Source organism: Cinclus cinclus, chromosome 5 (assembly GCF_963662255.1).
Source record: "Cinclus cinclus chromosome 5, bCinCin1.1, whole genome shotgun sequence".
Taxonomy (NCBI): Eukaryota; Metazoa; Chordata; class Aves; order Passeriformes; family Cinclidae; genus Cinclus; species Cinclus cinclus.
This window is the reverse complement of record NC_085050.1, coordinates 22,215,797-22,238,041: the sequence shown is the minus strand read 5'-3', so window position 1 is coordinate 22,238,041 and position 22,245 is coordinate 22,215,797. Positions and strand designations below refer to the sequence as shown.

At 38.3% G+C, this 22,245-nt stretch overlaps 1 protein-coding gene across 6 annotated transcripts in view; it reads right to left on the bottom strand.

Annotated features, from left to right (window-relative positions):
* Window positions 1–2,297: 2,297 nt before the first annotated feature.
* The window catches only part of TBC1D1 (TBC1 domain family member 1), a 93,182-nt gene continuing 73,234 nt past the window's right edge, over window positions 2,298–22,245 (bottom strand). For 5 of the 6 annotated variants that reach the window (XM_062493445.1, XM_062493447.1, XM_062493446.1 and 2 more), the window contains 7 exons: window positions 20,130–20,291; window positions 18,151–18,309; window positions 13,308–13,552; window positions 12,721–12,880; window positions 8,275–8,444; window positions 5,434–5,604; window positions 2,298–2,534 (listed from right to left, as the gene is read on the bottom strand). In XM_062493445.1, the coding sequence (XP_062349429.1) occupies window positions 2,337–2,534; window positions 5,434–5,604; window positions 8,275–8,444; window positions 12,721–12,880; window positions 13,308–13,552; window positions 18,151–18,309; window positions 20,130–20,291 (1,265 nt within the window). In that variant the 3' untranslated portion in view covers window positions 2,298–2,336. The remainder of the gene's footprint in view (window positions 2,535–5,433; window positions 5,605–8,274; window positions 8,445–12,720; window positions 12,881–13,307; window positions 13,553–18,150; window positions 18,310–20,129; window positions 20,292–22,245) is intronic. The other variant, XM_062493450.1, reaches the window with a different exon arrangement.

The following is a 22,245-nucleotide window of genomic DNA, read 5'->3' as shown; positions in this document are numbered from 1 at the left end:
GTCATGCACCTTTGGAAGCCTAAGTTGCACATGCCAATGAACTCCTTCCTTCACTGTTTCTTTTTTTCTTCAAAGATTATGCATCACTGCTGGGGATTTTTATTTGTAGAAGTGATATGGAGAAAATGTTGATTATTTCAACTTCAGTTTTCCAGGAGTGGTTCATTTGCTATTTCTGCTGAGGTATTCAATGTATGGATTTGATTTGCAGGTGGCTTTAAAAAAAATATTCTCTGAATTAGAAATTACTGTTTATATGGAAGACAGTATGTGATGACAATTTCTGGTACTCAGAGAACAGGAGACCTAATTTTACACATTCTTAAGGATGTTCAGCTACAGCACAGTTGGAGTATCAAGTATCTGGGACTACCACTCTGGGCTCTATCACTTCTTTCTCATACTTCTGGAGGGAAAAACCCTGAGCTTTTACAAAGTTGGGAACTTGGTAGGTGGTACCTGCAACTTCTAGTCCAAAGCCTTTTACTGAGAATTTGTGAAAACCCATTACTAAGTGCACTTAGATGAGAACTAGAGTCACTATTCTCAGAAAGCATGACTAGTAAATAGGTAACAAGCAACTTTAGCCTTTTCTAACTATACAAAAGCAATTGTTTCACTGTAGGAGAGAGCTGAATGGAAATTAACAACCACTGCAGACAGTACCATACTTCCAGGGGAAGTCTCGTCTTACGTGGTGTTTTTCAATGTCAAAAAATGTAACAACATAGATGCAGGCATTATTTTATGTAGGCATTATTTTTATTGTTCTTGTTAAAAAGTCAGCGTAGGAACTATAGCACTATGCTGTAAAAATGCAACATTACTGAGTGATCTAACAATATGAGGTCCATTATGACAAGATTTTAAACATGAAGTGTAAGCTTCACTGTGGGTTTCCAAATAAAAAAAACAAGCTTAAGAGGTAAATGGATTAAGAGTAACTGATGTATGTGGAATTTCAATACTAAGTGAAAGTGGACTTGCAAAAACCTAACATATAAAAATCATGTCCTGGGTGAATCTCCACTATAATACAACACAGTGCCCATTAACTCAGTGCTTAGAGACTGAAAAAAACTATGGCAATATTCCCAATTCTGAAGCAAGCCCAAACAACAGCATATCCATGAGTATTAGTGCACAGCGTTGCTTTAACTGGCTTGCAAACTATTTTCACATTAAGGAAAGTGAGACTTACTTTTTTAGATATGTAATCTTATTTGAAAGATGCATTGCAAAAAGAATGGTGTCCTAATTAGAAGTTCTATACCTTTTATGAAATGGTTTAAGCTTATCTGGCACACCATGAAGCTCTTGAAATGACTCCACTTCTTCAGAAAAAGTCTTTACATTTCTCAGAGGATGAGTGAGTATAGAGTAGCAAATAAAGGGGAAAAAGTCACAGTGGACATTACTTTCCCAGTGAAAAGATGTCTTACACCACACAGCAGATCAGAAATAAATAAGATAAAATATGAGGACTCTGAATTTAAATCCTCAAATGAAGCCTGGGACTCTTGCAGCATCACCAAATTAATGTCAGTATATTTTGTTAAGAATAATGTAGTTACTATATACAGTATGTTTAGCAGACAATGCTAACTAACAATACACTAAATTAATGGTAGCTAAACAAGAAATATACTGATCCAACATACTTAAAAAAAAAAAGAAGGCAACCCCCAGTTATGCATAGTTACATATGATAATGTCCAGCTCCCTGGAGTCAAATGGACTGACACCTTCAAGCATCAGGAAGCAGTTTTCTGAGGTGTAAACAACATAATTAACAGAACCCAGCCAATCTGTAGGGGAATTACACTGTCAAAAATCTCAAGTCCAACCACAAATCACCTGTAAATGTTACCAATGCACAGCTGTAACAGGGCAGTCATCCATTCAGAGGTTTTACACTGACACACTTCAAAAGACCTTCTAAAGGATGTACTATTTAACATGGTGGTGATCCAGACACAAACAAAAATGAGATAAACCCAAAGCACTTAGGTTTAGAAGCACTTATTGAAGAATTCATACTGTATTTACAGTGTATTGTGTATGACTGCACACACTAGTATGTTTCTCCTGTTTACTATTTCTTTTGTGGCACCCTACTCTTCATAGTATTTCTACATACTAAGAAGAGAAGAGTCTTTTCCCCAAGAAACCAGCTTCCCTGATATGGAAAGCCACCATGCCCACATCTTGCTTTGCCATAGTAAGTCGTGTACAATGAACATGACAATGTCAAATCCCCATGGATCATGAGAAAATGACTCAGTTCTTCCCTTTGTTTCTTGCTCAGCTTCTCTGCTCCCTTACAACTGTGCAGGTCAGTCAGCCTCCAGTTCCTGTCTAGTAAGTAGAGGCTTCCCATCTGTATCACCCATCTTTTTTTGCATCTCTTCCACAGCTTTCAGCAGAGCTGCTCGCTCCTGCTCAAGAGTGAGAATGGACTGCTTCAGTTTGCCTTCATTGGTCAATAAAAGCTCTACTGTAGCTTCAAGGTTTTGGATTTTTCCATTAGCCACCTATCAAAGTAAAAAGATAAGAGGGGAGAAAGGATGGGAGGGGGGAAAAAAAAAAGTAAATTCATTAATGACTGAAACCATCTTTAAACTGATATTTTTGAAATACATGAATACACATAAAATTAAACAGAATATAATGCAAAGCAGTGAAATAAGAAAGTTACCTAATCTGCAAATTTTATACCACAAAACTGCAGATTAAGATAAACCTCTGTATGGGTCAACTGGGAGCTATTTTTGGCCAGCCACACTTGTTGCTTTGCAAAACAAAGACAACATGTTAGCTGCATCCTCACTTCATCTCAACATTGAATCCAACAAATACCAGGTTTGAAGGCAAAGGAGAAGAGGATTTAGAGCAATATGCAAATGGAAAACACATTGTGAAAAATTTAAAAAATTCTCCCTCAAAAGGTTGCACATACTGGTATTCTACTTAATGGTGAAACAAAGTATTAGATTGTTCAAACTCATCACGTGAGACCTGTAGGTACTTCAACAACATGAGATATCTGTTTGGAAGTTTTAGCACTGGTAACATTTGGAGACATGAGTACGGGGTGGTCTTTGCTTTCAGGAAAGTATCTGCCTTTTTGATGAGCCCACTACCCATCATGTAATTATGATGGGTTAGAAAGTTCAGCCTTTGAGGACGAAATATTGACAAATAACATTGACCCACATTATCTGGTGATGCATTTTCCTCCCATCAGCAATGGGTCACCTTCCACCCTATGAAACAAAGTCTGATGAAGCCCACTGCCAAAACAAAGGGATTGCTCCAACATTACAGTGTTGGATAATCAAGTTCCTTGCTGTGATTCTAGCTGCTGACTTGCCAGCACTCAAGAGGAGATGAGCTTTGTAATAAACTGCTTAAGGCTGTCAAGTCTATAGGGACAGGAGTGGGTGATGGGAAGATCATACAGTCACAGAGTGGACAGGGTTGGAAGGGATCACTGCAGGTCATCTAGTTGCAACCTCCCTGCTCAACCACAGTCCCCTAGAGCATGTCACTCATGTCAGGACTGAGTCCTGACTGCTTTTGAATATCTCCAGTGAGGAAGACTCCACAGCCTCTCTGGGCCACCTGTGCCAGTGCTCAGTCAAACACATTGTAAAAGTTCTTTCTCATGTTCAAGTGGAACTTCCTATGCATCAATTCCCACCTGTTCCCTCTTCCTACTGCTCTGCACCTCCGAGTGGAGCCTGGCTCCATCTACTTCACACCTTCCCTTCATATACTGATGACCTGCTCCAGGAGCTCCACATCTCTCTTGTCTCAGAAGCCCAGGACTCCACATGTGGCCTCACCAGAGTTGAGGGGCAAGATCACCTCCCTTGACCCACAGCAATGTTCTCCCTAATGCCTGCCAGGATCCCATCGGCCCTCTTGGCCACAAGGACACACTGCTGGCCCATGGACAGCTTGTTGTCTACCAGGATCCCCATGTCCTTCTCCACAGAGCTGCTCCCCAGCAGGTCAGCCCCAGCTTGTGCTGGTGCTCAGTGCTATTCCTCCCCAGCTGCTGGACTCTGCACTTGCCCTTGTTGAATTTCAAACAGTTTTTCTCTGCCAGTCTCTACAGCCTGTCGAGGCCCTTCCAGAGGTCTGTGTAGCACTGCTCCTCCCAGCTTTTGTGTCATCAGCAAACTCACTGAGGAGGCACCTGCCCCTTCATCCAAGTCCTTGATGAATAAGATAAATAATACTGGACCCAGTGTTGAACCTTGTGCAACACTACTAGTCACAGGCCTCCAACTAGACTCTGTGCCACTGATCACAACCCTATGAGACCTGTCATGCAGCCAGCTTTCAATCCACCACACAGTTCACTGTCCAGCCCACATTTCCCGAGCTTAAGATCCTTGATACAGGTATTTATAGGACATCATATCTTGAACATCATCCCAGAAATTCCTCTTAATATATTCAGCAATTTCCTTGTCCATTTTGCCAAAAGCTTTACAAAAATATCTTGCAGAGGAGTGTCTCTCCTTCTGACTTCTTTAAGGCTCAACCTAGAACCTAAAACAGGATCTGACCTCATAGGATCAGAATGTACAGCTGAAGCAAATTTTTGTTAGGAGGTGCAATCTAAATCTGCATGCTTGTCTAGCTTTAGTCAGGATAAAGAACCAATGCGTGAGAAAACTAAACTTCCCTCACCAATTTTCTTACAAAGTTTATGTCTTCAACAATAATAAAGAGGTTTGAAATGTCTGCTTCTTACACTTGAAGTCCCCTTCTCCATCAACTAAATGCACAGTCAAAAGTTTTATAGCAAACATCCTGTTATAAAAGCAGCCAGAAAGCTGACTTCTTGCCCAGATAAGCAAAGAATAACCCCTTACACAGAACAGGTGCACTACCTCTGAAAATGCTGCAGACTGAACAGGCATTTAGCATATATTACAAATTATTATTTCACATGTTTAAATGGTCTGGATAACAGTTAAAAAATTGTAATAGAAAATATGTCCTTATAGACAATGTTTCCTTTCTCTAATGTATACTTAAATTGTGACATTGCAATTAGTTTATCCGTTTTTGACATAGTAGTATCCCTGCTGTAATAAAGCAGTGACTGAAAACGTAAAATGAAGTTGATAAAACACTTTATTTTTAGTTATCTTCTACAGATATTATTTCAATTACAAGAGAAGAGGCAGTGTGTTGAATCAGCTTTTCACTAACTACAGATATATGCTCTAACCATCTCTCTCTCTCAGAATTTCTTCTGCATGTAAGCTTTGAGGGCTAAACTAAATAAAACTTAAGTGGCTACATTTTCAATTCACTAGACCAACATCAATCCCTCCTGTGATGTGGTGTAGGATAATCTTTTCTGAGAAGGTGTACAAATTAGAAAATTAAAATGTTAATCATAAATTGTACCTGCAGTTCTTCCAGGAGATCAAAGTTTTGTTTGCGCAAGCTGCTGTTTGCCTTTTCTAATTTATCCAGTCTCTGATTGTCATTTAAAGAGGAATCTATAAGCTCATCCTGAAGCACATGATATTCAACCTCATAAGCTTGCAACTGTTTGGCAATGTCCATTTCAAACACCTGTTGGATAAAAAAATATTATTAGATGCTGTGCAGATCAAAACCACTGCTCTTTCCAGGCTTTAAAATCTAGTGAACTAGATCTAGACTTAGATATTTAATCAATGCATAAAGAAAAGAAAAGTATTTTGGCAGTCACATTTCCTATTGTGGAAATGGCAAGCCTGAGGCAGTAGAGTGAAATACATTGGCATTGGATCTACTTAAAAACTTTGCTACTGATTTGCTGCCTGACTTCAGCAAAACTACTTACACTAAAGGTTTCATGGGTGTGGACTTTGTATGGTATTCCCCTTTTCAAACTTAATACATCTCAGTTTGGCATAAACCCTTCTAGTCATAGCCAGAATTAGTTCAGAGAAAGTGTGGTCCAAACTCATCTGCCACACGTACAAGTGTAAGGCTAAGTAAAACAAAAGCTTTCAATGAAAATCAGTATACTTGACTATCTTTATTTATGATTCTATAGTATTTTTACAGACTGAAAGAAAATGAAATTATCTATCCTTACACTAACCCACTTAACAAAACTATTAAATAACATCAAAATAGATTTCTATTATTGTTAACTGTGAATCACTGAAATGAATGCTCAGTCTTGTCCATGAACATTAAGAAAACATTTTATTTTAAAATCAGATAAATAAATTGAGATGCAGAGTGACCCAAAGGAAAAAACTGACTATTTTCCTTTTTCTAGGTTTTGGTAAGCATCTGCCTTCAAATCATTCATAACTATGACTCCAATTTCCTCTACAAGCAGTGAAGAAGTGAAGAAGGTAGTAAATTAAAAGGACAAGTCTAATCACAGAACACAGAAGAAATAAAAGTTGATTTAAAAATGTATTTGAAAAACAGCCCCAGAAGGGAAGTTCCTGGTCATTCTTTATTTTTAAACCTCTTGTACTTTATTCATTTTGAAAATGAGTCAAATGTCAAATCCCATCTTAAATACCTGTTAAAAATGAGAGGAACATTTGCCAATTTTATTTATCTGCTGCTGTCTACAAAACTTTAACTGTTGGTTAAAGAAGGCAACAGTTTATGAAACGTTTCTGTCAGATGTTCAATAAAAATTATCTTGTAGTTAAATAGCAGCAGAAACATATATACTGAGCATCTAAGCCCAGAAGGCTAAAATACAGTTTTAATTCAAGTTTGATTACACATAGGGAATTTGCATTTCCTGTGAATCTAAGCATCTCTGGAGAAGACACCCTGTTGAAATTTCAATAAAACAAGCAGTGCAATTCAGGACGGCAGAATGCGAGTTCCTCTCGTGACCTCTACCAGTTCTAGCCTCTGTGCTCCTGAGGAGGGAGGGAAATCCCTGCTGTCATAACCAGAGTATCAAACCTGAAAGAAGGGAAACATGAGGCAATAAAAAGTTTCATTTGAAACCTAGCCAACTGAAGGCACGTTAAGGCACAGAACAAAAGGCCATGCTTCAGAAGGATGCTGTGTACGGACTGTGGGCTGGTCAAACAGCTGCTCTCTTCAAATACAGCCCTGATCAAAAGCAAGGGAACTGCTCATCCTTCTGCTCACTTTTACCTACCCACTTCAAATTTAGAGCAGTCAGGGCTGCCTAAACAGAGCATCCCTCCCTCCTTCTGCTCAAAGCACATGGTTTTCTGCAGGTCCCCTAAGCACTGCAAGTCTTTCAGCCTGGCAGGTAACATACAACCCCCTTTGCCCCTTGGAAATTCCTTGCTTTCCTTCCCCTTGCACAGACTTTCTGGTTCTCATCTCCTCCCTTTGATAAGCACTAGGAGTCATTTTTCTGGCCCTAATGTGGGCTGTGTCCCCCAGAAGCTTTGCTGCCAGGGCTCAGAGGGAGGCCCTGGCCAGCCCTCTGCAGAGCACTGTGCTGCTGCTGCTGTCTTTATCAACCCATGGGGTTTGATTCCTGGCAGCCCATGGGGTTTGATCCCTGGCAGCCCTTGGGGAGCTGTCAGCATCTGCACTTCAGCTCCCATGTTCTGGATCACTAAAGGCCTTCAGAAAAATGGGCTAAATCCTATCTTCTCTTTGCCTGCTGCAGTTTAGATGTCAAGTGTAAAAACACTTAAGGTTTTTGAATAGGCAAGCCTTAACTGAAATAATTTCTGTATTTTTCATATTCCACAAGTATCTGCAGTATTCTGCTATCTTAACAATATTGCATCATTTTCCTTGTCTTCTATTTAAAAGAATTGTATAAAGGATTCCAAATTTTGCTGTCTAGAGTCACTACTCACTGCAGGAGTCTGCACTGCCCCAGATATACCTGACAGAATTACAAAGGTGTTGTTGTTACATACTGGGTCAGCATCATAAAAGCCAGTAGACACAGAGTCAATGTAGGGAGGCTTCTAATTTCATTAAGTAAGGTTAACATTTGTGAGGCTCATGCAAGTCAATTTTTGCTTCTGATGATGAGACTTGGAAGGCAAGATTCTTTGGTGAAAAAAAATTAATTTTCACTGAAGTGACAATAACCAATAGTTACAACACCACACAAAGCTACTAAGTTGTCTTCGTTTACAAGTCATCTGCTTCCAAAAGTTTTCAACATCTTCCAAACTACAAGAGAGTTCTCAGCTGGAGGTAGCTGTTCTGAGTTTTCTGTCCAGAACTTAACAGGAACATTCCTTTGCACACCTCTCATGTGTTCAGTTTATTTCATACCTGACTAATGGTCTTTTCCATCTGTACCAAACCCAAGTTGGGGAGAGTGCTTTTAATAAAATCAACAATAGTTTCTAGATTCTCATGCTGCAGAATTAAAGGCTTGTGGCTTCCCAAAAGGCTTAAAGCCACTTTAAATATAGCCTCTGATCCTTGAAGAAAGAGCATATCTGTGAAAGCAAGGAAAAACAGGTTATAACAAGCAAGCACATCTTTTGACAAGAATATCAAAACAATAAATTGCCCAAGGACAGCAACTTGTGATAGCAGTGACAGGAGGTTAGATACACTATGCTGGACATGTGCTTTTGGCTATGGTTTTAGAAGTTTTATAGGATCAAGATTATTACTGTGAATAGCACACTTGACTAACACAATCACTTACTGATTTATTTAGTGAGGTTTAACAAAAAGAAAAAGCAATTAATGCTTAAGCTAAGTCTACAATAAAAAAATAAGTTTAAGCTAAGTCTGCAATAAACTAGGCAGTCATGTTTATCAATGTTGTCACTTTTTGTGCATGTAATAGTTTAGTGGGCTGTTTTGATGTTTGTACAAATATAAATTTGAATAGAAATCCAATCTGAACACCCTTTAAAAATCATAATGCAACAGGGAAAAAACTTATACCTGAAGACACAACTGAAGAGCTGACATTCTGTTTTTCTCTCATGTGGTGGAAAAAAACAAAAAAACCACAATACAACATTGAGCAAATGAGCCTAAATGCACACTTTCCAGTAGCCTCAAGTTTCAGGTGTGTGTATTTTTACTATGTGTCTCAACCATTTCTGTTAATATGCTAATAATGATATTAATATGTATCCTGAAATCTTAGTCATGCAGCTTAAGTGTAAATATTGCAGGTGGCCCTGCAATGACAGTACCCGGCATACCAAGCACAATGAAACCACAGTATAGTGACCTTTCAATGTAATGTCCTTTCCTTTCTTTTACAAAGTGCCTTAAGTACTTACAGAGTAAAGAAATATAAGTCTGCAGTAAAGGCATCAGACAAGAAAGCTAGTCTGTATAAACAGCACTGTCCTGCATTTAACTTTCCCCTTACTCTAACTCAGAATCTGCTCCTGATTTCATTGAAGGACTTGTCTTGCTACAGACAGAAACATCCAACAAATGAAAAAATATTGATAGAGGTGATAAAGGAACAGAAGATACTGTGGCATTTTTATTGTATTTCCTAAATATAAATATACTTTGAAAGGGCTTCTCTCTTGTTCCTTCCCTGCTTTATATTTGATGCTGTGAATGCAGCCACAATCAATCACGTACAAAGCAGCACAGTGACACAAAAAAAAAAAAGAAAAAAGTTACGTCTTGATACTAAAAAAAATAAAAAGAAAATAAATAGAAGACTAAAGCAAAGAGATAGAAAAAACCCACAATGCTGTAAGAGAAACAACTACTAGCTCAACTACAGTTATCTCTAAGGTAGTGAAGAACCTATGAAAGCACTGGCTAACAGCCTTCCTTAGGAAAACCAAACTATTTCCAAATTTGTATCATAATGAAATTCCCCTCTTGCACTCTTTAGCCTGCAATGTTGAAGACATAAGTCATTTCACTCTCTCTCTCCAAGAAAGAAAAGCACAAGTAAAAACCAGCCACAAATCTTGCACTTTCTTGTCATTTGTCCAAAAAGGAGCGTAACGTTTTTCAGCTCTGTGTTGAGCTGAATGTGAACTCCAGTGGCAGAAATGATTAAAAAGTGGTAACAGAGCAGGCATGTACCTCAATTCTCTACTGAAACTCACAACTATGGGAAAATTATTCATAGGGAAAGCTCTATATTAGGACAGGAAATACTGAAGAACAGCTAGAAACACAAAGTGAAAAAAGCAGAGCTAAAAAGAATGTGTTTTTATGATTCAGCACCTGCTCCATAACGACAGGCAGATTAACTCAAGGTGACCAAAAAGTTGTTAATGAACGTCTGTATGACTGACCTGGAAATACATGGCTCAAATCTCTCTCTCACTTAAAACAGCAAGTACTTAACAAAGACCTGTTTGTTATCCACTCCCCATGCTTCATATTAAGCAGGCTCCCAGCCAACAACAATAGAGTGAAGGTACCCAAATTAATGTCAGCATGACTGGCAGCCTACAGGATTAAAAAAAATTAAGTTTTATCTACACTCTTGAAACAAAATAAACTCTATTCCATCGAATATCTTCTAATAATAAGTAAGCAGGGGTACTAAAGAACGCATCTTTCATAACACTGTATTTTCATCAGTTCCTGCTCAGGAGAAGTGTTGATAAGTTTGGACACATAAATAAAAACTTCAAAGGAGTTCTGCTATTTGATTCATAAAAAAAGTCTAACCCACTTCTTTTACATACTGCCTGTTAGATGCCTGCAAAAAGCACACTCTATGGAAATCCAAAGGAATGGTCTGTAACAATTGTATAATTAAATAGGAGTGGGCTAGTTTCAAATACTAGGCATTCAGAGATAACATGTTAGAAAATGGCAGTGCAATGTCAGACTGTTAGTAACCTATAAATCAGTTACTTCAGCATCAACATTCTTTCCTCCAAAGGGTTCTAATAAGTGAGTAATGAAAATCTATATACATATGCTCTGCAAAAGCACATGAAGATGTAGGTCAAAAATGACTGGATTTTAACTTGCCATGCTGCTAATGACAGCCAGTGGCAGAGTGACAGCTCTAGCCATTTTTGTTTGAAGTTGCGTTTCAGAGTCTTTAGTATGGGTGAGGATAAGATTTTACTTTCTAATGTAAGAGAATGTCCAATGTTCCTAAGCTACATAGCTTCAGTAAATTCCGTTTTAAGGAAATTACTAAATACAAAGGAAATACTGAATTTAAGGAAAATACTAAATATAAAACTGCAAGTGTTGGTCACACTGAACTTTCTCTCTAAAAATCATAAGAGGTTTTTAAGAGGCAACAGTTTCTGTTACACAAGCTTTTATCTTCTTGACCTAAAATCAGATGTGTGAAGATCGTGTATATGATCTTTCTACTCTAAAGCAAAGTCTTTGTTTTCTAAAGCCCTACAATCCTTCAATGACAGGGAAAACACTAATCTGTGTATTAAGGCAGAAATCCAAATATACTGGATATACAAGGCACTTTTATAACCTCACTGCAGTCAATTGCTCCATTCAAATGCCTCTTACCATGTACCATACTGCGAAAGATTAAGCATAACAAAAAGATGAGCTGATTATAAACTGGGCATCTGACATTTGCATCCAGCACTTCATTTGATTCCTACAGGTTATTACTGTCAACTACATACTTGTTGATGTACATTAACCTGCTTTGAACTCTTCCAGGAAAACCATGCTGTTTCCCCTGAAGTTTGGGTGCTAATCATGGGACATGCAGTTCTACCCTATACACCATCCTTTTCACTGTGAATTTTTCTAGCACTACTTTTAGTATATCCTTAAACAGAAACCAGACAGAATTGTTGTTGGTTCTTCTTGAGCTCTATATTACTATTTGTGGTAGACAAGACCATATTGTTTTTATATCAGGAAAGTGTCAATATTAATCCACTAATAAATAGTTTATTCATTGCATCTCTTAAATGAGACTGACTAAGGAGAATCAAACTAGCTTCCTGCTAGAAGAAAAGAGCTAGGAAGAAAACTCCAATTCACCCCACTCATTATGGACAATCCAGCACCATATAATGAAGTTGAAAAACAAACAACTGAAAAGGAAACAAAGCATCTTATCAAACATCAAACAATCAATGAAATACACATCCAGAAATAGCATCAAGGTAAATTCTTAACTGGAATTTAATTTAAAAAGAGAGCCTCTGTAGATTCTAAAAATAGGCAATAGAAGTGACTTTGCAAACTAAACCCCAGATGATTCCAAACGCTTTTGGAGCTAAAATTGTCAGGATAAGACACTAAGTTTAAATGTCTTGTATTTCTGCAGAGTAAACCCATGATTACACTGCAAGGGCCATCTCTGTGTGTATTTTAAAACACAACCCTCAAAATAATTTTCTGCTGACACTGCTAGAAATGATGAGAATGAAGTAAATGGATATATTTCTCAGATGATGCCTTTGTTACATCTCTTTTCAGCTTGAAAATAAATAATTGTTGATGTTGAAGTGTCATTGTCATGATACAATGGCTGCCTTCATGGCATCAAATTTTACATCCTCTCTAAAAAGTGGTTACGAGGTGAGAAAAGGCAACAATGGGGATGAAAAGACATTAGGGACTGCCGTTTACTTTCCTCCTCTCTCTCCCAGTTTTACTGATATACTGCACATTCCAGAGGATGACCTCTGTTGTTTTTCTTTTGTTCACAGTTAGCAAAGTATTTCTTTGAAGAAGAAACAGGTTGGATAATGCTGTTCCTAATAACTAGATTCCAAACTAAAGACTTCAGAAAGAACAGAGAGCAGTTTTATGAAGAATTACCAAACACTCTGGATACAAATCCAAGGGGAAACTGGGAGGCAAACATGGTGAGAAACCAGGGAGCAGCATAGAGGCTGGGGCCAATCTCGTGTTCTTCTAGGTGGTTATAGAGATCTCTATGGTAGTCATGAAGAAGTCGAGACAATTGGTACATCTGGATCTGATGATAAGAACAAGAGAGTAAAGATCAACACATCTTAAAATCCGTAACAGCAAAGTTCATGCGTCATACTTGGCAGAAACAGAGAAATGTCAATTGATGTTTAGATGAAATTGTGTGGAAACAAAAAATACTCCGAAGCCACCTAAAAGACACAGGATGGGTCACCTCTGAGGCTACAACAGCCTCATTTGCAGGGCCATTTGAACCCCATTTGAACTCAACAGAAGTCTTCTATGGTTTCCATAGTTTCCCCAGAAGTATTTTGATTTGAAAATCATGCATTTAAGATGATGTATTCTTCTCCTAGATTATCCTTCTCTATTTTTAAGAACTCAATTTAAGTTCAGGTTTTGACAATACTAGCTGTATTGCATTATTCCTATTTAACATTAGCATCCTTCACTTAAAAAAAATGAAATCATACCTGTAAAATTGTCATGTCAGGACGATATTGTTTTCTCAGGCCCATGTCAAACATAAGAAACTTCAGCATTTTAAAAGCATCCTCTTCACTCATATGAAGTAATAAAACTCCTGCTACAAAACTAAGGCCCTGGCAATATCCTACTTCCTGGTCCAGAAGTGAATAGGCCTTCAAAATATTGTAGAGTGACAGCTGCCCAGCTCCCAGCTGTGCTGAGAAGTACGGATGTGTTGGAAATGTGCGTCCTGTGAAAAGAGCTGAAGTTAGTGACTTAAACTAAAAAATAAACAACAAAACCCAAAAACCTTGTCATGCTGTCAAATTAAACAACCATTCAAAACTGTAGATTCTTTTGAGAAGCAGATTTTGAGCCAACCCACAGGGAGACCATAAGAAAGTTAATAATACAGAACAATTGACTCTTATGCTCTACCACTGTTTTGTTGCAGTTATTGCAAAGTTAATTTAGAAACTGTCAGGGGGTGGGGAAAATCTGTTGTTTGGAACAGCTGAAGACCTGATTCTTAAGACTGGCCCCTGAACAGTTTATTAAAGGATAATAAACTATTATAAGGACTATTATAAGTTGTCCTAATAAGGACAACTATTAGGATCCAGGCACAGACTTAGAACATCTGATCTATGCAGGCTGAGGCCCCTTCAGTTTTCTTTTTTCTTTTGTCTTTTTCATGTAAATGTCTCTTGTCACAACCCTCCTGGCCTTGGTTCCTCCTAGTCTCCATTTGCCTTTTTCCTTTTTTCCTACAGCCTGTACGATAAACAAAAATTGTGTAGCTGTATATAAGCTATGATAGCATATATCATATATGATAGCATATATCATATATGATAGCATATATCATATATGATAGCATATATCTACATATTATGTGAGAGCACAGCTAATGGAGGCAGCCAACAGACACAGCATTTTGTGCAGCCATTTCTGGACTTTGTTTCCTTGAGCTTTGAGCATACAGAGCATATGTCTAGGATCAGTGGGAACTCCTGGAAGTGTGAGGATACTGCTGCTGGCTGGTAAGGCTGATGCTAGCCAACCCTTGCCAGTTGCCATTGATGACAGGGTGCCTGGAACCTTTGTTCCAGCTGATCCCTTATAAGGGAGGGTCACTAATGACCTGGGCAGTGGTGCAGAGCACACGCTCAGCAAGCTTGAAGGTAATACAAAACTGGGAGGAATGACAGATACACCTGTTACCATGCAGAGGGACCTCAACAGGCTAGCCAAATGAGCTGCCAGGAACTTTTATATAATAAAAGTTCAACAGAGTTAAGTGGAAAATTCCTGCAGTTGGAGGAACAAACCCATGCACCAGTATTTGCCACCCATTTGGAAAGCAGCTTAGCAGAAAAGGATCTGAGGGTTCTGGTGGTCACCACGTCAAACATGAGCCAGCAATTTGCCCCTGCAGCAAAGAAGGCTGATGGTATCCTAGGCTGCATTAGGAGTGCCACCAGCAGCTGAAGGCAGCTGATCCTTCCCTTTGACTCAGCACTGGTGAGGCCACAACTAGAGTGCCCAGTTCTCTGTTCCCACTACAAAATAAATATGGCCATACTGGAGAGAGTCTAGCAAAGGGCCACTAGGATAACAGAGGGACTAGAGCATCTCTCCTATGAAGAGAGGTTGTGGGAACTGGCACTGTTCAGCCCAGAGAAGAAAAGCTTCAGGAGGATGTTATCAGTGTACACAAATACCCAGTGAAAGGGAATGAAGAAGGAACCAGGCTCTTTCCAGCAGTGCTCACTGACAGAACAAGGGGCAACAGGCGCACACTGAAAAACAGGAAATTCCACCTTTGATTTTTTTAAAATTGTAAGGGTGAATAGACACTGGCACAGACTGCCCAAAGGGGTTGTGAAATCTCCATCTATGGACATATTCAAAGTCTGAGCAAACATGAACCTAGGCAGCCTGGGCAGACCTTGCTTTGAACAAAGGAGATTTTGACTAGATGATCTCAAGAGTTCCTCTCCAATCTCAACCACCACTCTGTGATTCTGTGAACAAAGACATTAAAGACTTAACCTTTACAGATTTTTCAAAAAAAACTTCCAAAGGCAAATTTTTCACTTTTAGGAAAACCCCCCACCCCTATCAAACTTCCTCCATGAAATACCTCAACAGAGGAGAAATCTGAATACCTCTTTTGTTCTAGTATTAAGTGGAGCTTCTTTTATGGTTGCCCATTTGTTAAATACCACCTCACCCTTTAGCTCCTGGAATGCTGCTGTACTGCCAGATAATATCAGAACTCCTGTTTCAAGACAAAGCCCTTGGCAGAGTCCTTCTGCCATCTGGTAGCTGCTCTAGCCTGTCACTTGGGACACAGCATTCAGTTCTGAGTAGGTCTCCCTGGGCAGGGTGTAAGAGTTGAATGTTACAGAATAAGTATTTCTAACTTTCAAATGAGAAGGATCTTGCATTTCTTTGCTTGAAGGACAAGTTACTACAGCACAGTCTAAAGGCAGATCTGCACTGCCTCACTCAGGCAAAGCTCATTTCATCGATGTCATGAACAAGAGTTATAAGCTTAGAAAGAATAAAAATGCTAAGAAGTTCAAAAAACCAGTAAATGGAGGAGAATAACAGCTCAAGTCACAAGCTGATGTTCTTCTGAGTGCTCTGATGACGGCATAACTAAGAATTTTAGCCTTTATTTTGGAGCAAAGATATCTGGCCCTGCCAAAAAGAGACTAAATGAACTGCGACTAAAGAGACTAAATGAACCTCTAGAGCTCCAGAATGTGAAATAAGTACCTATTACTTTATTTCTTAAAATATACTAAAATAAAACCTAATTTTCCACCGTGTTCAGCAAACACCCAGTGATGGATGGTTTCCTACACGGATAGCACTGGGACATGTAAATTGAGCCAGCAAAGCAGCTGTTATACCTTTGCTCTGCAGCCACATGCACACTGCTGGCCTCAGGAAGCACTATGTACATCTGAGCATGCATCAGCTCAACTAAGTGCCAGCAATACTATTACAGCTTTGGCTCATACTGTGTTAACAAGAGCTATTAGCTTAATTTGGGCAAGGTTTGTTATTATTACAACCGCTATGTTGTGAAAACATAGTTCTTTTTCTTTCAAGGTGAAGTGCATGCTTTCAGAAGGATTCTTAAAGATTTAAGAGAAAATGCTTCTGATAGCCTGAAGGAACTCAAGTCAGAATGTGCAGATCCCTTCTAGCTGCCTATCCAGTTGTGCTGTCTTTTACCATGCAGCACAGCTCTATTTCAATGTGAATCACGAGGAAGTCTTCAGCTTCCTAATTCACCTTAAGGTTATGACAGGGCCCAATCCCTCTTTCAGCTAGTGGGCTGGCAAAGAGCATGCTGGCAGAAACAACACCTTGCATGAAAACCACCATGAAGTCACCAGTTTGCCAACACATGCAGTCATTTGTTTCTACAAGAAGAGCACATGGCTAAGATGAGAAAGTATTTGTGTGCAGAACCAGGCAGAAAATATGAACAGCTTGTCGAGCCAGTAAGCCCCAGTCTGCTATGTGAGACAATCAAGCTCAGATTGACTGTGCTCCCTACTATCCAGGAGTCATCCCAGCACCATCCCTCTGCTAAGGTGTTCAATTAACCCAGCACAAAGCTGTTCAATTCTTACTGAACCACTTCAGTGCCTCACCCTTCACTGCCAGGGCTATCAACAACCAGGTATGCTGGACCAATATGTATTTGCTAGTAAATGATCTCTGGTTGCACATAAATGTCTCTCCCAAACACAAAGTATTGTTGTCTGGCCCTGCTCAGTTCAGGGGAATTCCTAGATCTGGTGTGCAAGTCTGAAGGGAGACAATTTACACACCCTGCCTAGTCCCAGCTGGCATTAAATCTCCTTGGACTCTTACCTTCCCAGAGCCAAGTCAAAACCAGACAGGACTGCCAAGGAGGGGAAAGTGAAGGTGACATCCACCACCACCCTTTCCCACCTCTGGTTGTGCCACCTTATGCAGAAACACACCTGTTCCTTCACATTCCTACGTATTTTCTATGCACTGCTTTGGTATTTTGACTCACTTTTAACAAGTGTTGCAAAAAGGAGAAAATAGCCTCTTTATCATCTAAAGCTTAGGTCACCATTGAAACTTGACAAATCTTCTCAGTTTAGTACCCACTGAAGACAGTCAGCACACTGAGTTTTTAATAAAATAATAAATGGGTGCTCCCAGACAGCTCTGGGTATAGGTAATCCTTCCTCATCAGGCAAGAAAGGGGGTAGATCCATTTGCAGTGAAAAATGCTTAAGTACTTTTGAGTAGTTATAAAGAGCAGAATTATGAAGGGACAATTCTGTACTACTGCCTTACGGAAAAGATGTAAGAGAAAATAATGCAATGGGTATTAATCATTCAGATCGGACTAAGTACAACTTTTCCCATGATTTTTTATCATTCTTTTACATGACACTTGGTTACTTGCAATGTGCAATTTCCTTTGATGGAGTTTTTCACTGCAAATTCATTTAATCAAATGCAGTGATAATGGACTTCTGAAATTGACCCACACAGTTCATCAGAACCAAAGTGTCAGTGCTGCGCTCTGGAAGACATTGATTTTTTGCCTTTATTAGGGAAGAGCATAATGAATACTGAGTTCAGTGTGGGATTATCCCACACACAAGAGCTGTGATCCTCTTGGAAAAACATCAGCTCCTGGTTTCTCACACCAGATTAAAAACAATTCTTACCAACAACCCATTATTAAATAGTGAAAATCATTTTATGTATTTCCTTCTTTAGGTATCTTACAGAGATTGAAAACCCCTTGTTTTAATTTCGGACCACTACTGTACTTACCTAGGTCAATAAGAATTGCATGCTGTTGGGAAGTTAGTTGTTTTAGGAGTTCTTTATAAGGTGTGTCCTTTGGTTGTTGTTTACTTGGAAACTGATGCTTAAGATGGTACTGCTCAGCTAGAAACTTCCAGATCTCCCCACGGTGGTGACGCGGTACTCCTGGGCAGAGAAAGCAATTAAACCAGAATTTGTACTCCTTCTGAGGGTTCTGCTATAGTTGAGCTAACATGATTGAGGAACTGAAGATGCCTATCTACTACACAGGCAGGCAGATCCCTACTGGCTACCTCCAGCAGACCATAGAAGCAGATGAAACTACAGTGCTTTTACTTCCTCAACCAGTAAGAGACATCAACACCTTAACAAGAGTGATTTAAAGCAGAAAGAAATACTATGAACTGCCTAAGGTTAATGCTTACATCCAGTCTGAGAAGCACCAGAAGAGGCATCAAGAATTGCTATACTTGTCTCTGAGAAGTTATATGCTTAAGTCCCATTTTTCCATGTAAAGTACACAATAAAGCACTGCAATACAACTAATGCACACTCTTCACTAATATAGCATGGACTCTGATGTAATGAATATGTTTTAGGAAGGTGGGATGCACACATATCAAAAATATAAATAGGTACAAATGACACATGATCTAGAGACTACAACACAAGGCAAATAATCAGATAGCAAGTATTGTATTTCTACTTTTGCTATCAGCTTGCTTAATGACTGGCACACATAAAAATGTTTTAAAGTTTGAATTTATTTCTCTTTTAAAAGGGCAGATGCTACTTAACTATTTCACATAAGTAATGATAGCCTTCATTTCTAAACTGTATGTAAAGCTCTGAGAGTAAAATTAATTCAGCACAACTATCACTCACTATTAAATCATTTACACGAGAAATCAATGCACTTTCACTTGGGGAAGTGTTCTGTCTAATCCAGAATGCAGTGGAACCACATACCACAGTTTGAAAGAACTTAAGAGTTTGAAGTCTTTAGGGCTGTTTTTTTTTTTAGTTTGGTATATATGTAACATATGGAGGACAAAAACAGTAGGAGAAATCAAGACTTACTCAAGCATACAAGTTACATGGAAAGATAACAAAACATATTAGGATTTGATATTGCTAGAAATCCAGACTTACCTAGTCATTTTTAATGGGCAATTTGGTTTAACTTGCTTGCACATAGTCAGGTGCAATATATAAACTTCTGACAGTGGTTAAATCTTGATACTTCCCTTACAGGTTGGAAAGCTTTGTAAAGAACTATGAAAAAGCTCCTTCGAGTAGCCATCTCCACTACTGGTCCATCTAGCACTCAGCCTAAGGCCTTTGGGTCCAACCATGGCAAATGTAACACTGAGTAATAGCCCAATTTCTTAGAATATTTGAAAAACGTCCTTAGGTTATATTACTTTTGCTGCAATAGAAATAAGGGTGGTTGCTCAGCCCTGCAGTTGTGAGAAGACTGTAAGTGGTTGTTGGCAGGGACAAAGTGTTCTTGAGCTCAGAGAAAAGTCAGTTCTGCAGAGATACCCGTGTCTACTGTTTGTGCACAGACTTAACACACAGGCTGGAACAGAGGATTTCCAGCAAACAATGCAGAGGGCTTTTTCACACAGTCATTTATTAACATTATGCAGGTTTTTTTTCTTTAATTGCAACTTTTAAATTTATAAAATCAGATTGTAAAAATTGTAATATGTTGAGGTAGCATACAACTCTCCTGGTAAGGGCAGATGTTATTCAAAAATGTATGCTGTAGCTCCAGCAATACAACTAAGCTACCACTGAAAGGGACTGGTACTTGCATTTGCATAACCACAATGGTACCAAAAGTTGTTACTTGTTTAGTCAGCAGCCTGAAGGACAGCACTAGAGAGAATACGGTTATAGGGAGTGGTTAAGTGGCCACACTATTCCTTTTCAGATACGATTTACATGCATTTCAACAACTCAAAAAAAAAACTGTTTACCTTGTCCAACAGCCGAGTGTATTTTTTCCACATCAAATTTAATCTTTGACCTTCCAGGTGTGCTCAACATTTTTTCCCAAATCAAAGTTACATCTTTTAAGCATGGTGTGATTTCTTCGTAGTCAAGTTTCAGGCGTCTGTTCTGCAAATTGTTTTCAGATGCTAAAAAGTGATATAAAGAATGTAGCAGGTAATATTATTTACTATTTGTAAAATGGATTTATTTATCTTGCAGCTCTCTCGTGCTATCCACCTGAAACATTTCATATCTAAAATATCATGATTCTGGGGTTGGATTAGTTTGTTTGGTTTTTTAAAGATATTATAAGAAATATTAATTGTGTTCAGCCAGTTAAATTGAATTCCCTAGTCCTAACCAACTCCTAAATATGAAGAAACATGAGAGATGATGATTACTGAAATAAACATAAGATTTTCATAACAGGAATTTTCATTTTCCCAGCTCTTCACAGCTGAAGACTTTCAGCAAATAAAAACACAAACCAAATTCAGTCATCTATTTGTTTTGAATGCAGCCCCATAATAGTAATGACAAAGTAAAAACAATAGCTGGGAAAGCATCAAAAAAACATGGCAGAAATTAAAATTATTCTATAGCTGAATGTAATTCCACGTTTAGAAGTAGAGTGAGAATTTCAAAGGGAGTCCTGGTAAAACTTTATTTTTTTTTCGGTGGGGGCTTTTTAGTATTCTAATGTGCTCAGAAAACAGGATTTATTAATGTTAATAATGTAAACTAAATAATAAAGCATGTTTTGTGACAGTGGATGGATTTGTGCAGGTAGTAAGACTGAAAAAAACAGAAGCGGAGAAAAAGAGGCACAGTTCATATAAGATACAAATATGTCAGTCATCTATTCCTGAAAGGATGAAATGATCCAAGACAATGCTATAAGGAGACCAAGATGAAGCTACAAAAACAGCACTAAGGAGAGACAAACAGTGGGAAATTTCTGGAGAAATTAACAAGATAGGTTTCAATTTTTTAACTAGGCTGTAATGTGGCTGAGTACTCAATGCACCTAGTTCCAGGACAAGAGCAGCTCTCTACTTGCAAAAAAATGAGCAGAGCAAAAGTTCAAGATACATAAAAGTCTGGAAAGGTTCTACAGTATCAAACAAAAATTAGAAGTTAATTCTCATACAAATAACACGATTTGAAACCATGTTTATGAAACAGTGTATCATGATGTGACCATGATATTAATTTGCCCCAATGTATTTACAGTACTTTGTTGTGATGATACAATACTGTAATAGTAACAAGATACTCTTATTTTGAGGACATTCTGCCATATATCATAAGCCTGCTGTTACTTTTGAGGATTTCACACTATGAACTCATAGAATCATTCCTATCCATTTCAATATTGAGACAATCTAGGTTAAAATCTTGTTATATTAGCTTTTGATAATTTAACTCTCCATTATATGTATTTTCAACTCCTTTATATAAATTTAATGAACATTTAAAGATTACCTGACATTTACATTTCATAATGACACTATTAACACACTAAACTCAACTTGTTCTGAGATCTGTATCTGCAATTAAGGTTTTTTAGAATATTGAATTCTGAGAGTCATAAAGAGTTATCTTGTCCTGCACTCCCACTGACTACACAAGCTTCTAGATAATAAAAACTGGAAAGAAAAGAATGGTTTATATCTGGGAAGTACACCTGTAGTTGCTTTCACATGTGAATGACTTTATTCAATGAGGTTATTCATGTAAGTTGTGAGGTTACCTAAGTGTTTGCAAGATTTGGACCTCAGAATATTTAATTTCTAATTTGGTGATTAGCTACAGATACATGAAACACACGCGCTCATAGTTTTATTATAGCCGTGTGTTCACACTAAAAGTAATTCAGTCTATCTAAACTATTTGTCAACTTCCTCACAGTTTTGTCAGGTCAAAACCAACACATTTATAAATCAGAATATTAAAAACCTTAAACCACAGATGGTGCTGTATGAATACAACTAAAAAAAGGGCATTTAAATTTCAGCTTAAAGGAAAACAAACTCAGAGAAAGCTTTCAGTGCTACATCTTCTGCAAACAAATGTTTTCTGATGCTTGGCAACTTTTCA